We start from the raw sequence: 18,075 nt of genomic DNA on the forward strand, positions 1-18,075 counted from the left end.
GCAGTGTTTGCAATGACGGGGAAAAAAACCCTGAAACCAACCTAAGTGGAACCACTAAAAGGAAAATAGCTCAACTGTAGTATATTCATGGAACAGAACATTAACCCAATCTTGCATGTTAAAAATAGTACTGAAAACATGAAAACTGTTAAATGATATATACACAATGATATATACATAGATACCAATCACTTAAAAGGTACTCAGCTGGAATCTCAGCAGTCTGGGAAGCTGAGACAGAAGGACTGCAAGTTTGAGCCCAGCTTGGACAACTTAGTGACTTAGCAAGACCCTGTCTCAAAATTTAAAAAATAAAAAAGTTTAAAAAGGGTTGGGAGCTGGATGTGATGGCGCACACCTATAACCCTAGCACTCCTAGCTGAGGCAAGACGACTGCAACAACTTCAAGGACAGCCTGGGTAACATAGTGAGTTCAAGGCCAACCTGAAATACATAGCGAGACCCTGTCTCAAAACAACCAAAAATAAATGAAAAAGGCCTGGGGATGTAGTTCATTTCAAAGGCCCTACATTCAATCTCCAGTACCACAAACACGAAACTCTAAACCAATCAACCCTCAAAACTGTGTTAAAGATATGTAAATATACAACAGAAAGAAAAGTAAGAATAGGAAGAGTACATGTTAATTTTCAGACACATGCTTCCCTTCTGAGGGGAAGAGAGAGAGAAACAGAGATGGGGACGTTTCAATCGTATACCTTGTAGCTGCAATGCTTTCTTAAAAGTAAAAAAACAAAAAAACAAAAAAAACAATTGGGAACAAATATAATAAAATATAAACATTTGTTAATTCTCAGCAATGTGCTACTGGATGTTTATTTTTGGTATATTTATGATATTCCATAATAAAAATGATTACTCATATGCTTAAAAGACATTTGCCACCTCCCAAGTTAGTGAGTTACCTGTGCAGGGACTACTCCCAGATCCTGTGACTTTTTCTTTTTTAAAGGTTTTTTGAGACAGGGTCTCACTCTAATTCAGGCTGGCCTTGAACTCACACCAATCCTCTTGCTTCAACTTCCGAAGTGCTGGGGTTACAGGCATGCGCGACCATGCCATGAATGTACCCCAGGGGCATCACGGCAAATTTTTAGAAAAGGCACAGCACATTATGAGGCTGTGTAATGCCCACATTTTTTAGGAGTATTTCTATTGATGGATTATTTAAAACTTTATGAATCTTATATTAAACAATGTATTCTTAAAGTAAAATATTGGTAAAATATTAAAATTTTAATATGTAATGATGTGTAGAATAAACATCAACATTTTTTTTTCTCCAGTAGCAGAAACTGAACTCAGGACCTTGTGCTTGCAAGGCAGGGATGGTGCCACTGAGCTAAATCCCTGGCCCCATCAGCATTTCTAGTATCAACTGTGTACCTGCTTATAAGATCTAAAAACAACAGCAGAAATAAATTCCTATGTGAACTACAATGAAAACACAAATACAGCTCTGCCACAGAAATAATCTTTGCTTCAATTATGACACCTAAGGCTGTCTTCACACATGACATCAGCATCTTCCATAAATAAATCTCGCTCACACTGACAGCACATGTATTAGTTTTCCGGTTTGGCAGGCCATACTTGTCACTTCTCTCGTCTTTTTTTTTTTTTAAATAGCAAACATTCATTGGTGCATTTCAGGCATACGTAATAACACTCATCACAGCATCTTCCTCTTTTGTCAGGAGCTTATTGTATTAAACAATGTCCACTTAGCAAAACAATGAAGTATCAGCTGGGGATTTAGCTCAGTGGTGCTGCCAGCTACCTCTCAAGCACAAGGTCCTGAGTTCAATCCCTGATACCAGAAAAAAAAAAAAAAAGAGAGGAAAAAAAATAAATTGATGGACACATTTTTTAAAAAATGAAGTATCAATAAAAATCAAATATATATTGAATGTTTAGAATATCAACGTTTTCTGCATCAACTGTTTGCTTACTAAAACTAAAAAATAACAGCAGAAACAAATTCCTATTTGAACTACAATGAAAATACAAATAAAACTCTACCACAAAAATAATCTTTACTTCAATTATCCCACCCAATTGCTTCTTGGCCTTTTGGCTAAGATCAAGTGCAATTATCACACTCAAGGCAGTCTTCACACATGAGAACAGTATGTTTTATACACAAGTATCACAAAGCACATGTGTTTTGTATTCCTGTCTTCTTTGGTAGGACACACCTGACACCTTGCCGGTCTTCCAGTTTTCTTAGGAGGTTCTTGTGATAGTTCACCTATTTACCAGTCTGCTCCAGAATTCCTTTGAGAAGTTCTTTGGGCAGATACATACTGTTCTTCTCTCTTGTAATTGATCATTTATCAATTCTAGGGCCAATCTTCTAAGAAAATATCTCCTTGATTCTTTGTGCCTGTTATTTTCCTTGTAAATTACAAAACTATGCCTCACATGTTTAGGATGAAGTAAAACAAAACCATTGGCCAATACTCGTTTCCAGTGACATCATAGTTGCTGGATAACTTGTCAACAACATCTACTCCACCTTTCATTTTGTTGTAAAATGTTACCATTTCTGGATTCACTTGTGTTGAGGATTCACTATCTTTTTTTTTTTGGTAGCAGTGATGGTACCTCTTGCAAGCAGGCACACTGCCACTGAGCTAAATCCCTGCCTCAGTCTCTGTTTTGAGACAGGATCTTGCTCTGTAGTTCAGGCTGACCTTAAACTCACAAGATCCTCCTGCTTCAACTTCCAGAGTGCTGGGATTACAGGGGAGTGTGAGGATTACAAGCCCAAACCACCAGGGCTACCCAGTCTATCAATCTTATCATGGTGTAATGTTGACAATATCAATACTACTTTGCTTTATATATTTCTTTCTGAAATCCTGATTGTATTATACATTTCTCTATTGTGAACTTGCAACATTTTTTCGGGAATCTTGGCTTTGTTCTTGTGAATAGTTCCTAGGCTGGTCAACTGGTGTTTTTAGCAAATGTAACATCAATGGGTAGCTAGTGATCAATTGTCAAATGTGACATCTGAGTTACATTTGAAATTGGTGCAACAATTCTGTCCACAGTCATACTTTTTTTACTGCACAAAGAAAAATCTGGTGGCTGAGTTTCAGGATAAATTTCTAAATTTAAGGTGTAAAATGTCTTTGCATCTACCAGGCATGTATCTTTATACCCTATTAGGAACGTTTACTTGGCATATATTGCCAAAAGCTTCAACAATCACAAAATGATGCAAGTTGTCAACTGTCATGTATTTGGAGGGTATATATAGTGTGACAGTTTGAAACAAAGCTTTCAACAAATAAGTGAATAGTAGCCAAATTGTCGGATTTTTTTCTTACTTGGAAGATCTTTTGGGTTTTTTGTTTGGTACTGGGGGTCGAACTCGGGACCTTGTGCTTTCGAGGCAGGCGGCGGAACCACTGAGCTAAATCCCCAGCCTGGAAGATCTTTTCATGGTAAAAATGTAGGCAACTCTGAAGGATACCAAATCTCAAATTTCATTATTGTTCTAACAATCTCAATGCCACATCTGGCACTTCTCTATAAATCCTTTCGATTCTGATGATTAGAACAATAAAGTCCTGCTATGAAGGCTTTTAGTTCAAATAGTGAAGTGTCATGATAAATACATTTTTGTTTTGTTTTCTTGTTACCGGGGATTGAACTCAGGACCCTGTGCTTCCAAGGCAGGTGCATGATAAATGTATTTTTGAATAATGGGCATATCACCTGTTATAATTTCTAATATTGAATCATGTTGTTGGCATTCTGTTCAATAGGTTTCATCCCTGGCAAGGGGTGAATCTGAATCAAGGTCTTCATTCTGTACTTCTCTATCATTATTTATGTCATATCAGTCATAATATATCACTACTTCTTTGGCTTACATAATCCAAGTCATCATCAGTAGCCAAGTCACCTGATGACTTGATTTCAATCTCTTTCTAAAGTTGTAAAAGCAGATTTTCATGCAACATTGTACTGAACTGGGCTAATTCTACAAGAAAAATCGAAAGAAAACATTTAATAAAAAAATAATAAATACACAAAAACGTAACAGCCTATAATGTGGATAAAACCCACCAATTTACACCTTGACATACATGTATACACCTTGCTATTCATCATATCAAATGGGTGAAAACAAAGATTGCTTCCTGTATTCCCCCATCGCAGCTACTGAGACATACAGCCAGCTACTGTTATGCCAAGGTCATGTTTGTAACCTGATGCAGAGTTTGCAAACAAAAACAAAATTTTGCCAAATGCTTCTGTTTGCAAACCAAATTGTGAACGAAGCATTTGTGCATCAACGTTACCACTGTATAAAGAATACTCTTACCACTTCTACTCAACATTGTACTGTATGTTCTAGCCAGGACAATTAGATAAAAGGAGAAACAAGCATCCAGATTGGAAATGAAGAAAAACTATCAATAAATGATATGCTCTTATGTATAGAAAATCCTAAGGTACCTACAAAACTTGGCTAGTAAATGAGTTCAGCAAGGCTGCAGCATACAATATATAAAGATCAATGGTATTTTATGTAACAGCAATGGACAACTTGGAAATTATAAAAAAATTTCACTTACAGCAGCATCTAAAGAATCTTAACATTTAAGATTTTAACAAAAGAAGTGCAAGATCTGCACATTGAAAACCACCAAGCATCCTTCCCTCTTTTTTTTTTTTTTTTTTTGGTACCAGGGATCGAACTCGGGTCTTTGCACTTGCATAGCAGGCGGCAAAACCACTGAGCTAAATCCCCAGCCCCCGCCAAGCATCCTTAACAAGAAATCAATGGAAAGACATCCCATGTTCATGGACCTGAAACTATGTACTGTTAACACTGAAACACTCCCCAAACTGAGCTACAGACTGAACGTAATCTTGTACAAAATCCCATTTTCTTCTTACAGAAATTGACACATTGATGCTAAAATTGATATAGAAATGCAAGAGACCCAGAACTGTCGGGAGCAATGCTACATAATTTTAGGGAAAAATCATTTGGTTAGCCTAGTTCTCCTGCCTACAGCCCAGCTATGGAACTCCGAGACGTAATTCCATTTTGGCCTCCAGTCACAACTGAGACCTCAATGAGCCGGTGATACTGTGATTCTCCAGGACAAGAAACATCCTGGGAGCTGAAAACATCCTGGGAGGAACAAACATCTACCCAGTTCCTCATTGTTCTTGGATTCTTACATCTCGTTTACGCAGGATGTACTGAACTCTCTGCAAGTCTTTTGTTACATTTGTTTCCCCCAATGTACTGAATAAAAGGTGCGGGAAAGCTGGGGGCTTTTGTCTTTGCTGCCCAAAGCAGCACTGATCAGACCCAAAGCTCAGCTTCTTCTGTCTCATTTTTCTACCTTTCCTGTAATTCGCCGTGTGCTGCCTGGCTTGCAGGAGACTAGGACTTAGCTGCAGAGGTTCTAGTAACGTCCCCTTTCCCTGTTCGCTACACAGAACAGCAAAACAAAAATAAACAGTTGGGGGCCTGTTTCTGATTTTTGAATCTTATTATAAAGCCGCATAATCAAGATAGTGTATATTGCATAAGGAGAGACATATGGAATAGAATATTCCAGAAATAAATCCTTACATTTAGTCAATGGTTATTTTACATTCTATAGAGAATTATAATGGAGAAATTAGAGGTATACATAGCTGTACAAGTATATATATATATTTCTATAAAGTGATTAGGATTTAATACATGCAATTACATCAAGAAAAAAAGGTCCATCACCTCAAATAATTTAACACACTTATAAGAACATTTGAAATCTATTTTGTTGCAATTTTGAAATGTACAGTACTCAACCATTAGCATATGTTAACCATACTGGGCAACAGATCTTAAACAAAAAGCTGGGCTGGGGATTTAGCACAGTGGCACCATGCCTCCTTGCAAACATAAGGTCCTGAGTTTGATCCCGGTACCAAAACAAAAACCAAACAAACAAAAAACTTTATTTTTCTTGAGGATTTGTATCTGACTATCACTTCCCCATTGCCTCACCCCAGCCTCTTATAACCATCACTCATTCTGCTCTTGGCTTTTGAGTTCAATTGTTTTAAATCCCACACATGAGTGAGAACATGCAGTATTCATCTTTCTGTGCCTGGCTTATTTCACTTAGCATAATGGTTTCCAATTCCATCCATGTTGCTGAAAATGACAGAATGTCTTCCTTTTGTAAGACTAGCAACTTGTATACATACACATTTTCCTTGTCCATTCATTTGTGGGTGGAAACTTAGATTGATTCCTTAAAAACCCGAGGGGCATAACACATTTTTGTTATAAAGGTGCATAAACATAGATGTGTCAAACCCATGTTTATTTTTTAGAATGTTTCTACTGATTTACTGAATTATTAATTTTATGAGTTTTATTACAGTAAACAATGAGTGCTTAACAAAAAAAATCAAAAAGTATTGCATTTTTAATATTTATTGAGTGGTCATTAAAAAAGATCAAAATCTTCAACATCAATTGGTTTTTGGTATACAAAGTCTAAAAATGAACATCAAAAATAAAAACCTATGTGAACTACAATGAAGATACTAATGGGACTCTACAAAAAAGAAAAATCTTTACTTCAATTATCATACCTAAGGCAGTCTTCACACATTACAACAGCAAATTCTATACACACATATCGCTTACACACAGCACATGTGTTTTGCTTTCCTAGCCTTTTGTTGTTATTGTTTTTTCTGGTACTAGGGATCGAACTTGGGTCCTTGTGCTTGCGCAGCAGGTTCCTGGCCTTTTTGTAGGGCATACTTAACATCTCACTTGTCTTGCTGTTTTGTCAGGGGGTGGTTTTTTGGTACTGGGGATCAAACTCAGAACCTTGTACTTTTGAGGCAGGCATGGCACCACTGAGCTAAATCCTGGCCTAGGAGGTTATTATATTATACAATGTGTGGTTAACAGGAACATAAACTATCAATAAAATACAGTATAAAATTCTTAATATATACTGAATGTTTAGAATAAACATTTTCACATCAGCTGTTTACTTGCTTACAAAACCCAAAAGATAACATCAGAAATAAAAACCTATGCAGGTCCCACCACCTGCCTCGCAAGCTAAGGACCCCAGTTCAATCCCCGGTACCAGAAAAAAAAAAAAAAAAGAAATAAAAACCTATGTGAACTACAATGAAAATACCAATAGAACTCTACAACAAAAATAAACTTTGCTTCGATTGTCATATCCAAGGTACTCTTCACAGGTCAAAATTGTATGTTCCATACACAAGTATCACTTACACAGATAACACGTTTTGTTTTCCTGTCCTTTCTTGTAGGGCACAGTTGACATCTTTTTGGTTTTCTTATTGTCTTAGTAGGTCTTTCGTTCACCTGTCAGCTCACCAGTGGGCTCTAAAATTTTTTAGCATAGTTCCCTAGGCAAAAACATTTTATTTTTTCCCTGCTGCAAATGACCTCTTAAAATAAGAGTTCCAGTCCCAATCATCTAAAAAAAAATTTCCCTGTGGTATTTCGCACTTGTTATTTTCTTTAAAAACTATCAAACTATTTATGTCACACATGTTTAGGACTGAGTAAAACACAAACATTGGCCAATGCTTTGTGTTTCAAGTGACATTATAGTTGCTGCATAACTCATCAACAACATCTACTCTGCCTTTTATTTTGTTGTAGAAAGTTTCCATCTGAGTCTTCCATTTGGTTGAAGTTTCCCTATCAATATTTCCATCATGGTACAATGTTGACATCAGCAGTACCACTTTTTCTTTGACATATACAATGCCAGGGTAAATCTTTCTGAAATCCATAGATTGTACTATACAATTCTCTGTTTTGAAATTGCAACATTTCATTTGGAATTTCTGCTTTGTTCCAGCACACAGTTCCTGTGCTGGTCAGCTTGTGCTGTTAGCAAATGTAACATCCATTGGAAACTGATAAACCAATTGTCAAATGTCACATTCTGATTAGTTTGGGAGATGGGAGCAACAAGTCTGTTCACAGCTTATTCTGTTCACAGTTTATTACTATAAGAATAAGGACCTGGTGGCTGAGTTCCAGGATAAATTTCTAAATTGAAAGCTTAGTAAGTCCTCACATCTATAAGGGTATAATTTTTTTTTGAAGCAAAGGCTTAAATTTTTGCCATATTTTGAAGTTTGTTTTTTTTTTTGGGGGGGGGGATATTCCCTGAAGCTACAGCAGCCATGAAATGCTGCAAGATGTTCATCAATAGTCTTATACTCAGATGATGTGTAAATTACTTTGCAATTACAAATTTGTCAAACAATAACTGGATAGCAGCCAGATTATCAGTTCTTTTTCTTGGCAGGTGGTTTTGTCATCAAACCTCAGGCAATTGTGAAGGAAATCAAATCTCCTCAGTATCACTGTTATTTTACAAACCTCAAGCCCACACCCATCATTTAACCCCTAGTAGTACAGCAGACCTATGAATGGTTTCAGTGTTGCTAGTGAGGTGTCATAATAAATACATGTCTGAGTACAGATCATTGTACTTGTATTTCAGCTTGTGTATTTTACAACAGCTTGTAGCATTTCATCTGTTACAATTTCCAACACTGAATGGTAGTACTGGTATTCTGTCCAATTGGTTTCACCCCTGCCAAGGTCCTCACTATATTTTCATACCTAGTTCTAACATTGGATTTTCCATTTGGTTGCATGACCATTTTGCAACATTTCAACTAGTAACATATGCACTCACTTTGCTGTCTTCTTCGTCATCTGAATAAAGGAAGTCTGCATTCCTTGTGTCTGTATCAGTCAATTCTTGCTCCATTTCACTGTTAAAGGAACTCTGGCTCACAGCGCCAATGTCAAAGTCATCTTCATCATCCTACATACTCACACCACTCTTCTGTTATGAAAACGTATTTTACCATAATAGATCATCTTCATTATCCATGCATGAGTAATCTGATGATTCACTTTTGACCGGCTCTAAAACTTGCAAATCTGGCTTTTCATGTGCCTTTGTACTGAATTGGGCTACCTCTACCAGAAAAATCAAAAGATAACTTTTTAAAAAAACAAATCCTAGAGTGGTGTGAGTGTATTATACCCTGCATGATGCTGTAAACATAAACAAAACCTGTTAGGCAGAGCATAATGTGGGTGAAAATCCTGGTTTGACACTTTTGCACAGGTGTACACACCTTGGCATTCATCTTACCAAGTGGGTAAACACAAAGATTGCTTCCTGTATTCCTCAGGGAAAGGTATCAGGCACAGCCAGCTATTATTACGCTAAAGTGAAAATTTACAGTAGAAAAGTAAGGGATGGGTTTGTGAAGCCCAGAATTATCCTCATTGGGTAATTTGACTATTGTGAATAGTGCAGAAATGAACATGGGAATGCAGCCATCTCCTCAATACACTCATTTCAAATCTTTTGGATATTCAGAAATGGGATTGGTGGATCACGTGGTAATTCTATTTTTAGTTTCTCAAGGAGTCGCCACATTGTTTTCCATCAAGATTGTACGAATTTATATTCCCATAATCACTAATTTTCTTTCTTTCTTTTTTTTTTGGCACCGGGGATCGAACTCGGGTCCTTGCACTTTCACAGCAGGCAGCAAAACCACTGAGCTAAATTCCCGGCCTGATTTTCAACAAGTGATGTTGGGACAACTGGTATCTACATACAAAGGAATGTGTTTACTTCATGCAGTATACAAAAACAAAACAGATCAAAGTCCTACATGTAAAAGTTAAAAGTATAAATTCTTAGAAGAAAACAAAGCTATAAATATTTGTGACCTCAGATTAGACATTCTTTAGATATATGATACCAAAAACACAAATGACAAACCTGAACTTTGTCAAAATTTATAACTTTTGTATTTTAAATACCATCAAGAAAGTGAAGACAACCTCAGAATGACATCAAATATGTGCAAAGCATATATCTGATAAGAGTATTTGTAACCAGAATACATAAGGAATTCTTTTAATTAAAAAAGAAAATAAATAGTCCAATTTTAGGGGCTGGCGATTTAGCTCAGCGGCATCACGCCTGCCTCACAAGAGCAAGGTCCTGAGTTTGATCCCCAGTAGCAAAAAAAAAAAGTCCAATTTTACAAATGGGTAATGATCTGAATAGATTTTTTTTTTTTGGTACCGGGGATCGAACTCAGGTCCTTGTGCTTGCACAGCAGGCGGTGAAACCACTGAGCTAAATCTCTGGCCCAATATTTCTTTAAACATATACAAATGGTCAATAAATACATGAAAACATGCTCAACATCATCAGTCTTTATGAAAAACTAGTCAATATCACAGTGAGATACTATTCCACACCTACTGGGATGTGAAGACAATAGTAAGTGTTGAGGATGTGGAGGAACTGGAACCTCCATACATTGATTATAGAAATGTAAAACAGGTGAGCTGCTTTAGAAAGTAGTCTGGCAGTACCTGAAGTGGTTGAACACAGAATAACTGTATGGACCAAGCACCTCCACTCCCAGCTATTTAACAAGAACTGAAAATATATGGCCACACTGCAAAATTATTCATAACTGCCACCCAAAAGAAGCAATCCAAATGTCTATCAATCAGATGGAGAAAATGTAGTACTATGCATGCAACATATTACACAGTGATAAAACAGAGTGAAGTATTGGTGTATGTATAGTAGAACTGAACTTTGAAAATATTATGCTAAGAAGCTAGACACAAGAATCATATGTATGGCTGGGCATAGTGGTGCATGCCAGTGATCAAAGCAGTCAGGAGGCTGAGGCAGGAGGATCATTGCAAGTTTGAGGTCAGTCTATGCTACATAGTGAGTTCAAGCCAGTCTCAACTACATAGTAAGACCCTGTCTCAAAACACCAAAAAAAAAAGAACCATATGTATGATTCCACATACATGAAATAGTCAAAGTAGGCAAATTCAGAAAGAATGAAAGTAGATGACTGGTTGTTAAGTGTCAGTAGTCATGCTACATAATTTCTGGGGAAAAAACATCTCACAAATTATAATTAGGGCTATCTGAGGCCTCAATTGTTCTGTGATGCTGTGATGCTAAAGGGCAAAATTACATCAGCTGAAGACATCCTGGTTCTTTAGGAACCTAGTAGTAGACAAACCAACAGCCAACATCATACTAAATGGACAAAAACTGAAAATTTTCACTCTAAAATCAGGAACAAGACAAGGATGTCCACTGTCACCACTCTTGTTCAATATAGTTCAGGAAACACTAGCCAGGGCAATTAGACAAGAGAAAGAAATAAAAGGAATAAGGATAGGAAAGAAAAAAGTTAAATTATTATTGTTTGTAGATGACATGATACTTCATATAAAAGACCCCCAAAACTCCACCAAGAGACCCCTAGATTTGACAACCAAATTCAGTGGCACAGCTGGATACAAAGTCAACATTCAAAAATCAATAGCCTTCCTGTACACGAATAACAGACTCAGGAAGAGAGAAATTAGAGAAACAATCCCTTTCATAATAGCATCTGAAAAAATGAAATACCTAGGAATCAATGAAAACTACAATGAAAAAATTGCAATGAAAATTACAGCACTCTGAAAAAGGAGATTGAAGAGGATATCAGAAAATGGAAAGATATCCCTTACCCTTGGGTAGGAAGAACCAACACAGTGAAAATGGACATACTTCCAAAATTGTTACACAGATTCAATGCAATTCCAATCATAATCCCAACAGCATATCTCACAGAATTAGAAAAAACAATCCTAAAATTCATTTGGAACCAGAAGAGACCTAGAATAGCAAAGGCAATTCTGGGCAACAAAGGCAAAGCAGGGGGCATCACAATCCCTGACTTTATACTACAAAGCTGCGGTGATGAAAACAGCATTGTACTGGCAAAAGAACAGACCAGAGGATCAATGGAACAGATTGGAAGATGCAGAAACAACTCCAGACATACTCAGCCACCTTATCTTTGAGAAAGGAATCAAACACCTTCACTGGAAGAAAGACAGCCCCTTTAATAAATAGTACTGGAAAAACTGGCTTTCCACTAGCTGAAGATTAAAACTAGACCGGTATCTTTCACCATGCACTAACCTAAAATCAAAATGGAGCAAAGATCTAAACATTAAAACAGAAACATGAAATCTGCTGGAAGAGAACAGGTAGAACGTTTGAGGACATAGGAGCAGGCAAAGACTTCACAAGCAAAACCCAGACTGCATGGAAAATATTACAAAGAATCAACAACTGTGACCTCATCTTATTAAAAAGTTTCTGCACGGCAAGAGAAACCACCAACAGAGTGAAGAGAGAACCCAGAGTGGGAAAAAATTTTTCACCAGATAAAGGACTATTATCTAGAACATATAAAGAACTCAAAAAAATCAGACACCCCCCCCCCCCCGCAACTTAAAGACCCAATCCAAAACTGGGCATCTGAAATGAACACACACTTCTCAGATGAAGAATTAGAAATGGCAAATAAATATATGAAAAAATGTTCAACATCACTGGTCATTCGAGAGATGCAAGTTAAAACAACAACTGAGATTCCACCTCACCCCAGAAAGAATGGCTGTTATCAAGAAATCAACCAATAACAAATGCTAGAGGGGCTGTGGGAAAAAAGAACCCTTCTCCACTATTGGTGGGAGTGTATACTGGTACAACCACTGTGGAAATCAGTGTGGAGATTTTTTATAAATACTAAAACTAGAAGTTCCATTTGACCCAGTTATACCTCTTCTTGGTATCTTCCTGAAAGAATTAAAAGCATATCACAGTGATATATGTGCACCCCATGTTTATAGCAGCACAATTTGTAATAGCTAAATCTTAGAAATAGCCCAAGTGCCCATCAAGTGACAAGTGGATAAAGAAGATGTGGGTTTTTTATACAATGGAGTATTACTCTGCCATAAAGAAAGATGAACTTCAGACAGTTATAGCTAAATGGATGGACCTTGAGGCAATACTCTTCAGTGAAAAAAAACCTGAAATGTATAATGGATGTTGGGAAATGGGAAGAAAGTATTCAAATGGGAAGGGGAACAAGGGAAGAGGGAGGGAGAAAGGAAGGAAGGGACAAGAAAAAAAGTGAAAATAGAAGGAAAAAATGAAAACAAAGCTCTTGTACATAGGGAGGGAAGGGGGCGGCTTCAGGGTGGGAATGGGATAAAATAAAATAAAAAGAACCGAGTAGTAATACAAAAAGATAAAGATTTCACCTGAGGAGGGACAAGCTCCTTATGAGCCTAACTCATCCCACCTACTGCTGTAAGAATATTTTGCTCATCTCACTGTCCTAATCCACATAAAACTCCTCATGGTCTTAAGATCCTCATCATCATAAGATCCTCATCTAGGATTACTGCTGCCCTCTGAGACATCTGATTCGCCCTCCGATTATAAGATCCTCGTGAATTTAGGGTTATCGCTGCCCTCTGTGTCATCTGATACTCCCTATGAAACCAATAAATAGTGGCAAGCTTGGAGAGTCTTTGTCTTTGCCCGCTCTGAGGCACTGACCTCCCGGCCCCCCATATACTTTGAAATGACTTAAGTCTCCATTGTCTTTTATTCTTTCGCCCTCACTGTCCCCCTTTCTAGGCACTGTCAAAGGACTGATCAAACTCTGATAGTTAAGGAGAAGGGAAGAATGTGGAAATGACTGCTAATAGGTGTGGGGGTGCTTTTTGGGGTGATGGAAATATTCTTGAATTAGAGAAAATGGCTGCAGAACTCTGAATATACCAAAATCCACTGAACACATTAAAAGGTGAATTATAGAGTGTATGAATTTTATCTCAATAAACTTACTCCTTTAATTACAAGACATCATCTTTTACATCAGAGTATTAATATTAGGTATATGAGGTTCCATATGCTTTCCAATCAACTTACCCTGAATAGTGTAAATAAAACCACCTGCAACTCCCTCCACACCTTCCACAAATTCATGAGGCAGTGCACTCTCCCCAGCCTGAAAGCAACAAAAACAGAACACTCAATGTTTCATTACTAAAAGTAAACCCATATTCCTACACGCAATTTGACAAGAGTCCTAGTATGACTCCACCACAGCAGTTAAATCCATCTAAAATGCTGGTGCAGTAGAGATTTAAAGTGATATGGATGATGTACAGTATTCTTCTATTTTTGCTACCTACATACAATCTTAGAGATCAGTAGTCCACAGATGCTCAAAATTCCAACTTATGTATAATCATATGTTCTTGTACTTGCTACCATTAATAGTACAAAAACTAATTTATTTTACATCAGGACCTCATCACACAAAAAATTATTAAAATTAAAAATATTACACTTTTGAATTTCTGGAAAACGAAAATTCTTATGAGTTCAAACAGATCTCAGCGTATCTAAAAATTAAGTGACCATGCAGAGAAAAGCTCCTCTAAATCAACAGTCTGTCTCAAACACATCAGATAGACCACATTGATTACTGATGAGGTTTAAAATGCCTAGAGCTTACTGTGCCAACATCCAACATCCTTTTTGCCTCTTAGGAGTAGAGGACTTTTTATTTTTAGCGACAACTCACGAGTCAGCCAACACCCTTACTCAAACAGAGCTCTTTGCTAGCTGCTATGGGTTGGATCAGACCTTCATAGGTACAGTTCAGCAAGCTTATGGTACCAGAAGTGACACTGCTTGGCCATTCTTTTTTTTAAACAGATCTTTTCAGCAGAGTTGTACTATTCAAAACAAAGTTTTAAACCCAGTAGAGAATATTCTGAGGTAAATCTGGTAACATGTCATTTAATTTGAAATACGATTTGTAGCTTACTGTTTAAAAAAAAAAAATTACACGTGAATGCTATAGATTCCAATCTTGTAGTTCTGTAAAAGGTTGTATACTCTCTATTTTGAGTTACTAGGTATTGAACACAAGGCCCTCACACTGAGCTACATCTTCAACCCCCTCCCCTTGTATTTTTAAAAATTTTGAGTAAGGTCTTGCTAGGCTGCTAAGGTGCCCAGGCTGGCCTTGAACTTGTGATCATCCTGCCTCAGCCTCCAAGAATGCTGGGATTACAGGCGCTTGCCACCATAGCTAACTCACTCTTCCCTTTTCTTTGCAATATAGTATATTATTTGGGCTTGTTTAGAACTTGGTAGAACTCTTTACTAACTTTTTTCTCAAAGGTCACAGGATGGCTTTTAGTTCCAACTTGCACATGGGGGTTCTTCTAACAGGTTATTAAGTTACTTCCCCTCTCCCACTTCGGTTACTTGAGTATTTAAGCAATTTTTACTGCCAAAGATCATTTGAGTTTTTATATTTGAACTTAGTCCTCAACTCAGAAGTAAACTTATTTCCTTTAGTGTAACAAGTTCAAAAATTATAGAATTAGGGCATAGCCTGAATATTTTAAAGTTTCATAAATGGTGAAGGAAGCAGGATATGGTATTAAAAGCTCCTGCTTTGGGGCTGGGGATTTAGCTCAGTGGTGCTGCCGCCTGACTCCCAAGCAGAAGGTCCCGAGTTCAATCCCTGGTACCAAAAAAAAACCCCCAAAAAAACCCCCCAAAAAACCCCAAAAAGCACCTGCCTTGAAGATAATGAAGAAAGAAAAAAACTCTACAATTTCCATAAAATTTTCTATTTTAATTAAAGAACTTTTTGGCCAGGAATTTAGCTCAGTGGTTCCGCCACCTGCCTCGAAAGCGCAAGGACCCGAGTTTGATCCCTGGTATCAAAAAAAAAAAAAAAAAGAAAGAAATTTTCATAATAAAGGATGAAATCCTAACCATAGAACATGGATGAAATCCTAAGTGGCCTAGGAGGCTACATGTGTAATTACATGTGAATCTGGGGGTCTATTTCTCTAATGTCTTTCCTCCTCCCACTGTGGACCTATATGGTCTGCCATTGTGCCTGCCTAACAGGAGCTGTGCCGAAGCACTTTTTGAGTGAGTCACACATATCACATGATACTCATTTCAAACTCAAGAAGCAATTCATGTGAATACGCTTAATATTCAAGGAAATCACTGAGCTTGTGACTTTAAACGCAAAATGCATTCCTAACCATTACCCTAAAGTACCAAGGAGAATGCAAGGTACCCATGACCACCATAAGCACAACTTTTTTTTTTTTTTTTTTGGTACTGGGGATCGAACTCGGGACCTTGCATTTGAGGCAGGCACCTGAACCACTGAGCTAAATCCCCGGCCCTATATGCACAACTTTTTTACTAGAATGTCTACAACTTCTTTGTTATCCTACATTTGAGAAATGTATCTATCAAAATTGGATTTGTTGCCAGGCATGGTGGCACATGCCTGTAATCCCAGCACTTGAGAGGCAGAGGCAGGAGGATCACCATGATTTTGAGGCCAGCCTGGGCTACATAATGAGTTCGAGGCCAGTCTGAACCACATACACAGTGAGACCCTGTCCCCCGACCCCCCCCCCAAAAAGGATTTGCTTTAAATTTGGAAAAAATGAGAAATAGGAGTCAGAAAACACAGACATGCTATAGCAGTACAAATGAAAAAAGTACTCAATCTTACTTTCCATTCACTCATTCATTCACCATTCATTCATTCAATTACGGCAGTGTCCCACCATTTTGCTCAGGTGGGTCTCAAACTCAAGCAATCGTCTTGCCTCAGCTCCCAAGTAGCTGGGACTACAGGCGTATACTGCTACACCTGGTTCAACTTTTGCGAGGCAGGTGTGGCACCACTAAGCTAAATCCCTGGCCCTCAATTTTTTAACCTTCAGCGTTTTAACTGACAGTTTACTATAAAAGATGGTGAATACCTTGTGTACTATTACACAAGTGTTCTAACTTAAAAATGGTTGAGAATAAAACACATTTTAAGATGTACCAATCTAACTAGACAAAGTGACACACACTTCTACTTCTAATACGAGCACTCTGAGAGGCTGAGGCAGGAGAACTGCAAATTGGAGGCTAGCCCAAGCAACTTCACAAAAAAACCCCTAGACTCAAAAAATGTTTAAAAAGGGCTGGGAATGTAGCTCAGTGCAAAGGCTTTTAGTTCAATCCACAATAATATACACACACACAGCACCAATCTCAAAGCAAAACTAGTCACTAATTCACAGAATCATATAGAATATTTCAGCTTCTCATCTTCACAATGGTAGGTCAGTAACACTTTCTCCTCTATATGCTAAAACACGTAAGAATCATTTGATATTGCCTGGGATCCTGGGAATGTATAAAAGTAAATTTAAGAACACCTCTAGGCAACACTAAACTTGCTGGAAGATAAAGGTAGGTAGTACTCTTGAAGACACTGGCATAGGAAGACTATGAACAAAACTTCAGTAGCACAGGAACTGGCACAAAGAATCAACAACTGGGGTCTCATCTTATTAAAAAGCTTCTGCACTGGCAAGAGAAACCAAAAGAGTTAAGAGACAATCTAAAATGTGGGAAGAAATTTTTAGCAGCTGTACCTCAGACAGAGGACCACTATCTAGAATATATAAAGAACTGAGCCTCTCCGAGCCAGGACCAGACAGGTGAGACAAGCAGCTTGAAGCTCTGCGGCTGTCCCAGGCCCAGCCCACGCCAAGGTGAGGTCCACTTACCCCCACATGTCTCTGGCCTTCTGGCTTTTCTGCTACCTGGTCCCACACTACAGAGGCACAGGGGATTACAAAGACCCTTGTCCTGAGCACCACAAGATAGAGCAGAAGTTAGTAACAGAAACAGGGCTTCTCAGGCTCCTTGATGAAAGCTGAAGCTCAGCGGAAAAGTAAAGAGAATCTCTACAATAAAGGCACATCAGACCACTGTACTGGGTCTGCTGCTGGCTTGCTGAGACTCATTGACTCGTGTATGCACACGGATTCCTACGTTGCCTACTGTGACAGCAGAGACATACCCTGAAGGAGGCCCATAATTTTTATTTTTTGCTATTTGCAAAAAAGAAAAAAATTTTTCCCTCTTATTTTTAATTCTTAATTTTTACTTTTTTCTTTTCAGTGCCGGGGATCGAACTCGGGTCCTTGCGCTTGTGCAGCAGGTGGCAAAACCACTAAGCTAAATC

The 18,075-nt window shown here is 37.9% G+C and overlaps 1 protein-coding gene across 4 annotated transcripts in view; it reads right to left on the minus strand.

The window, feature by feature from the left end:
• Positions 1 to 18,075, minus strand: part of B3galnt2 (beta-1,3-N-acetylgalactosaminyltransferase 2) — a 75,584-nt gene that overhangs the window by 7,558 nt on the left and 49,951 nt on the right. For all 4 annotated transcript variants that reach the window (XM_021266386.2, XM_021266387.2, XM_021266389.2 and 1 more), the window contains one exon: positions 13,923 to 14,001. In XM_021266386.2, coding sequence (XP_021122045.1) covers positions 13,923 to 14,001 — 79 coding nt within the window. The remainder of the gene's footprint in view (positions 1 to 13,922; positions 14,002 to 18,075) is intronic.

This window comes from Heterocephalus glaber, unplaced genomic scaffold, assembly GCF_053883595.1.
Source record: "Heterocephalus glaber isolate CG9 unplaced genomic scaffold, H.glaber_assembly_v1.0 deba00001472, whole genome shotgun sequence".
Taxonomy (NCBI): Eukaryota; Metazoa; Chordata; class Mammalia; order Rodentia; family Bathyergidae; genus Heterocephalus; species Heterocephalus glaber.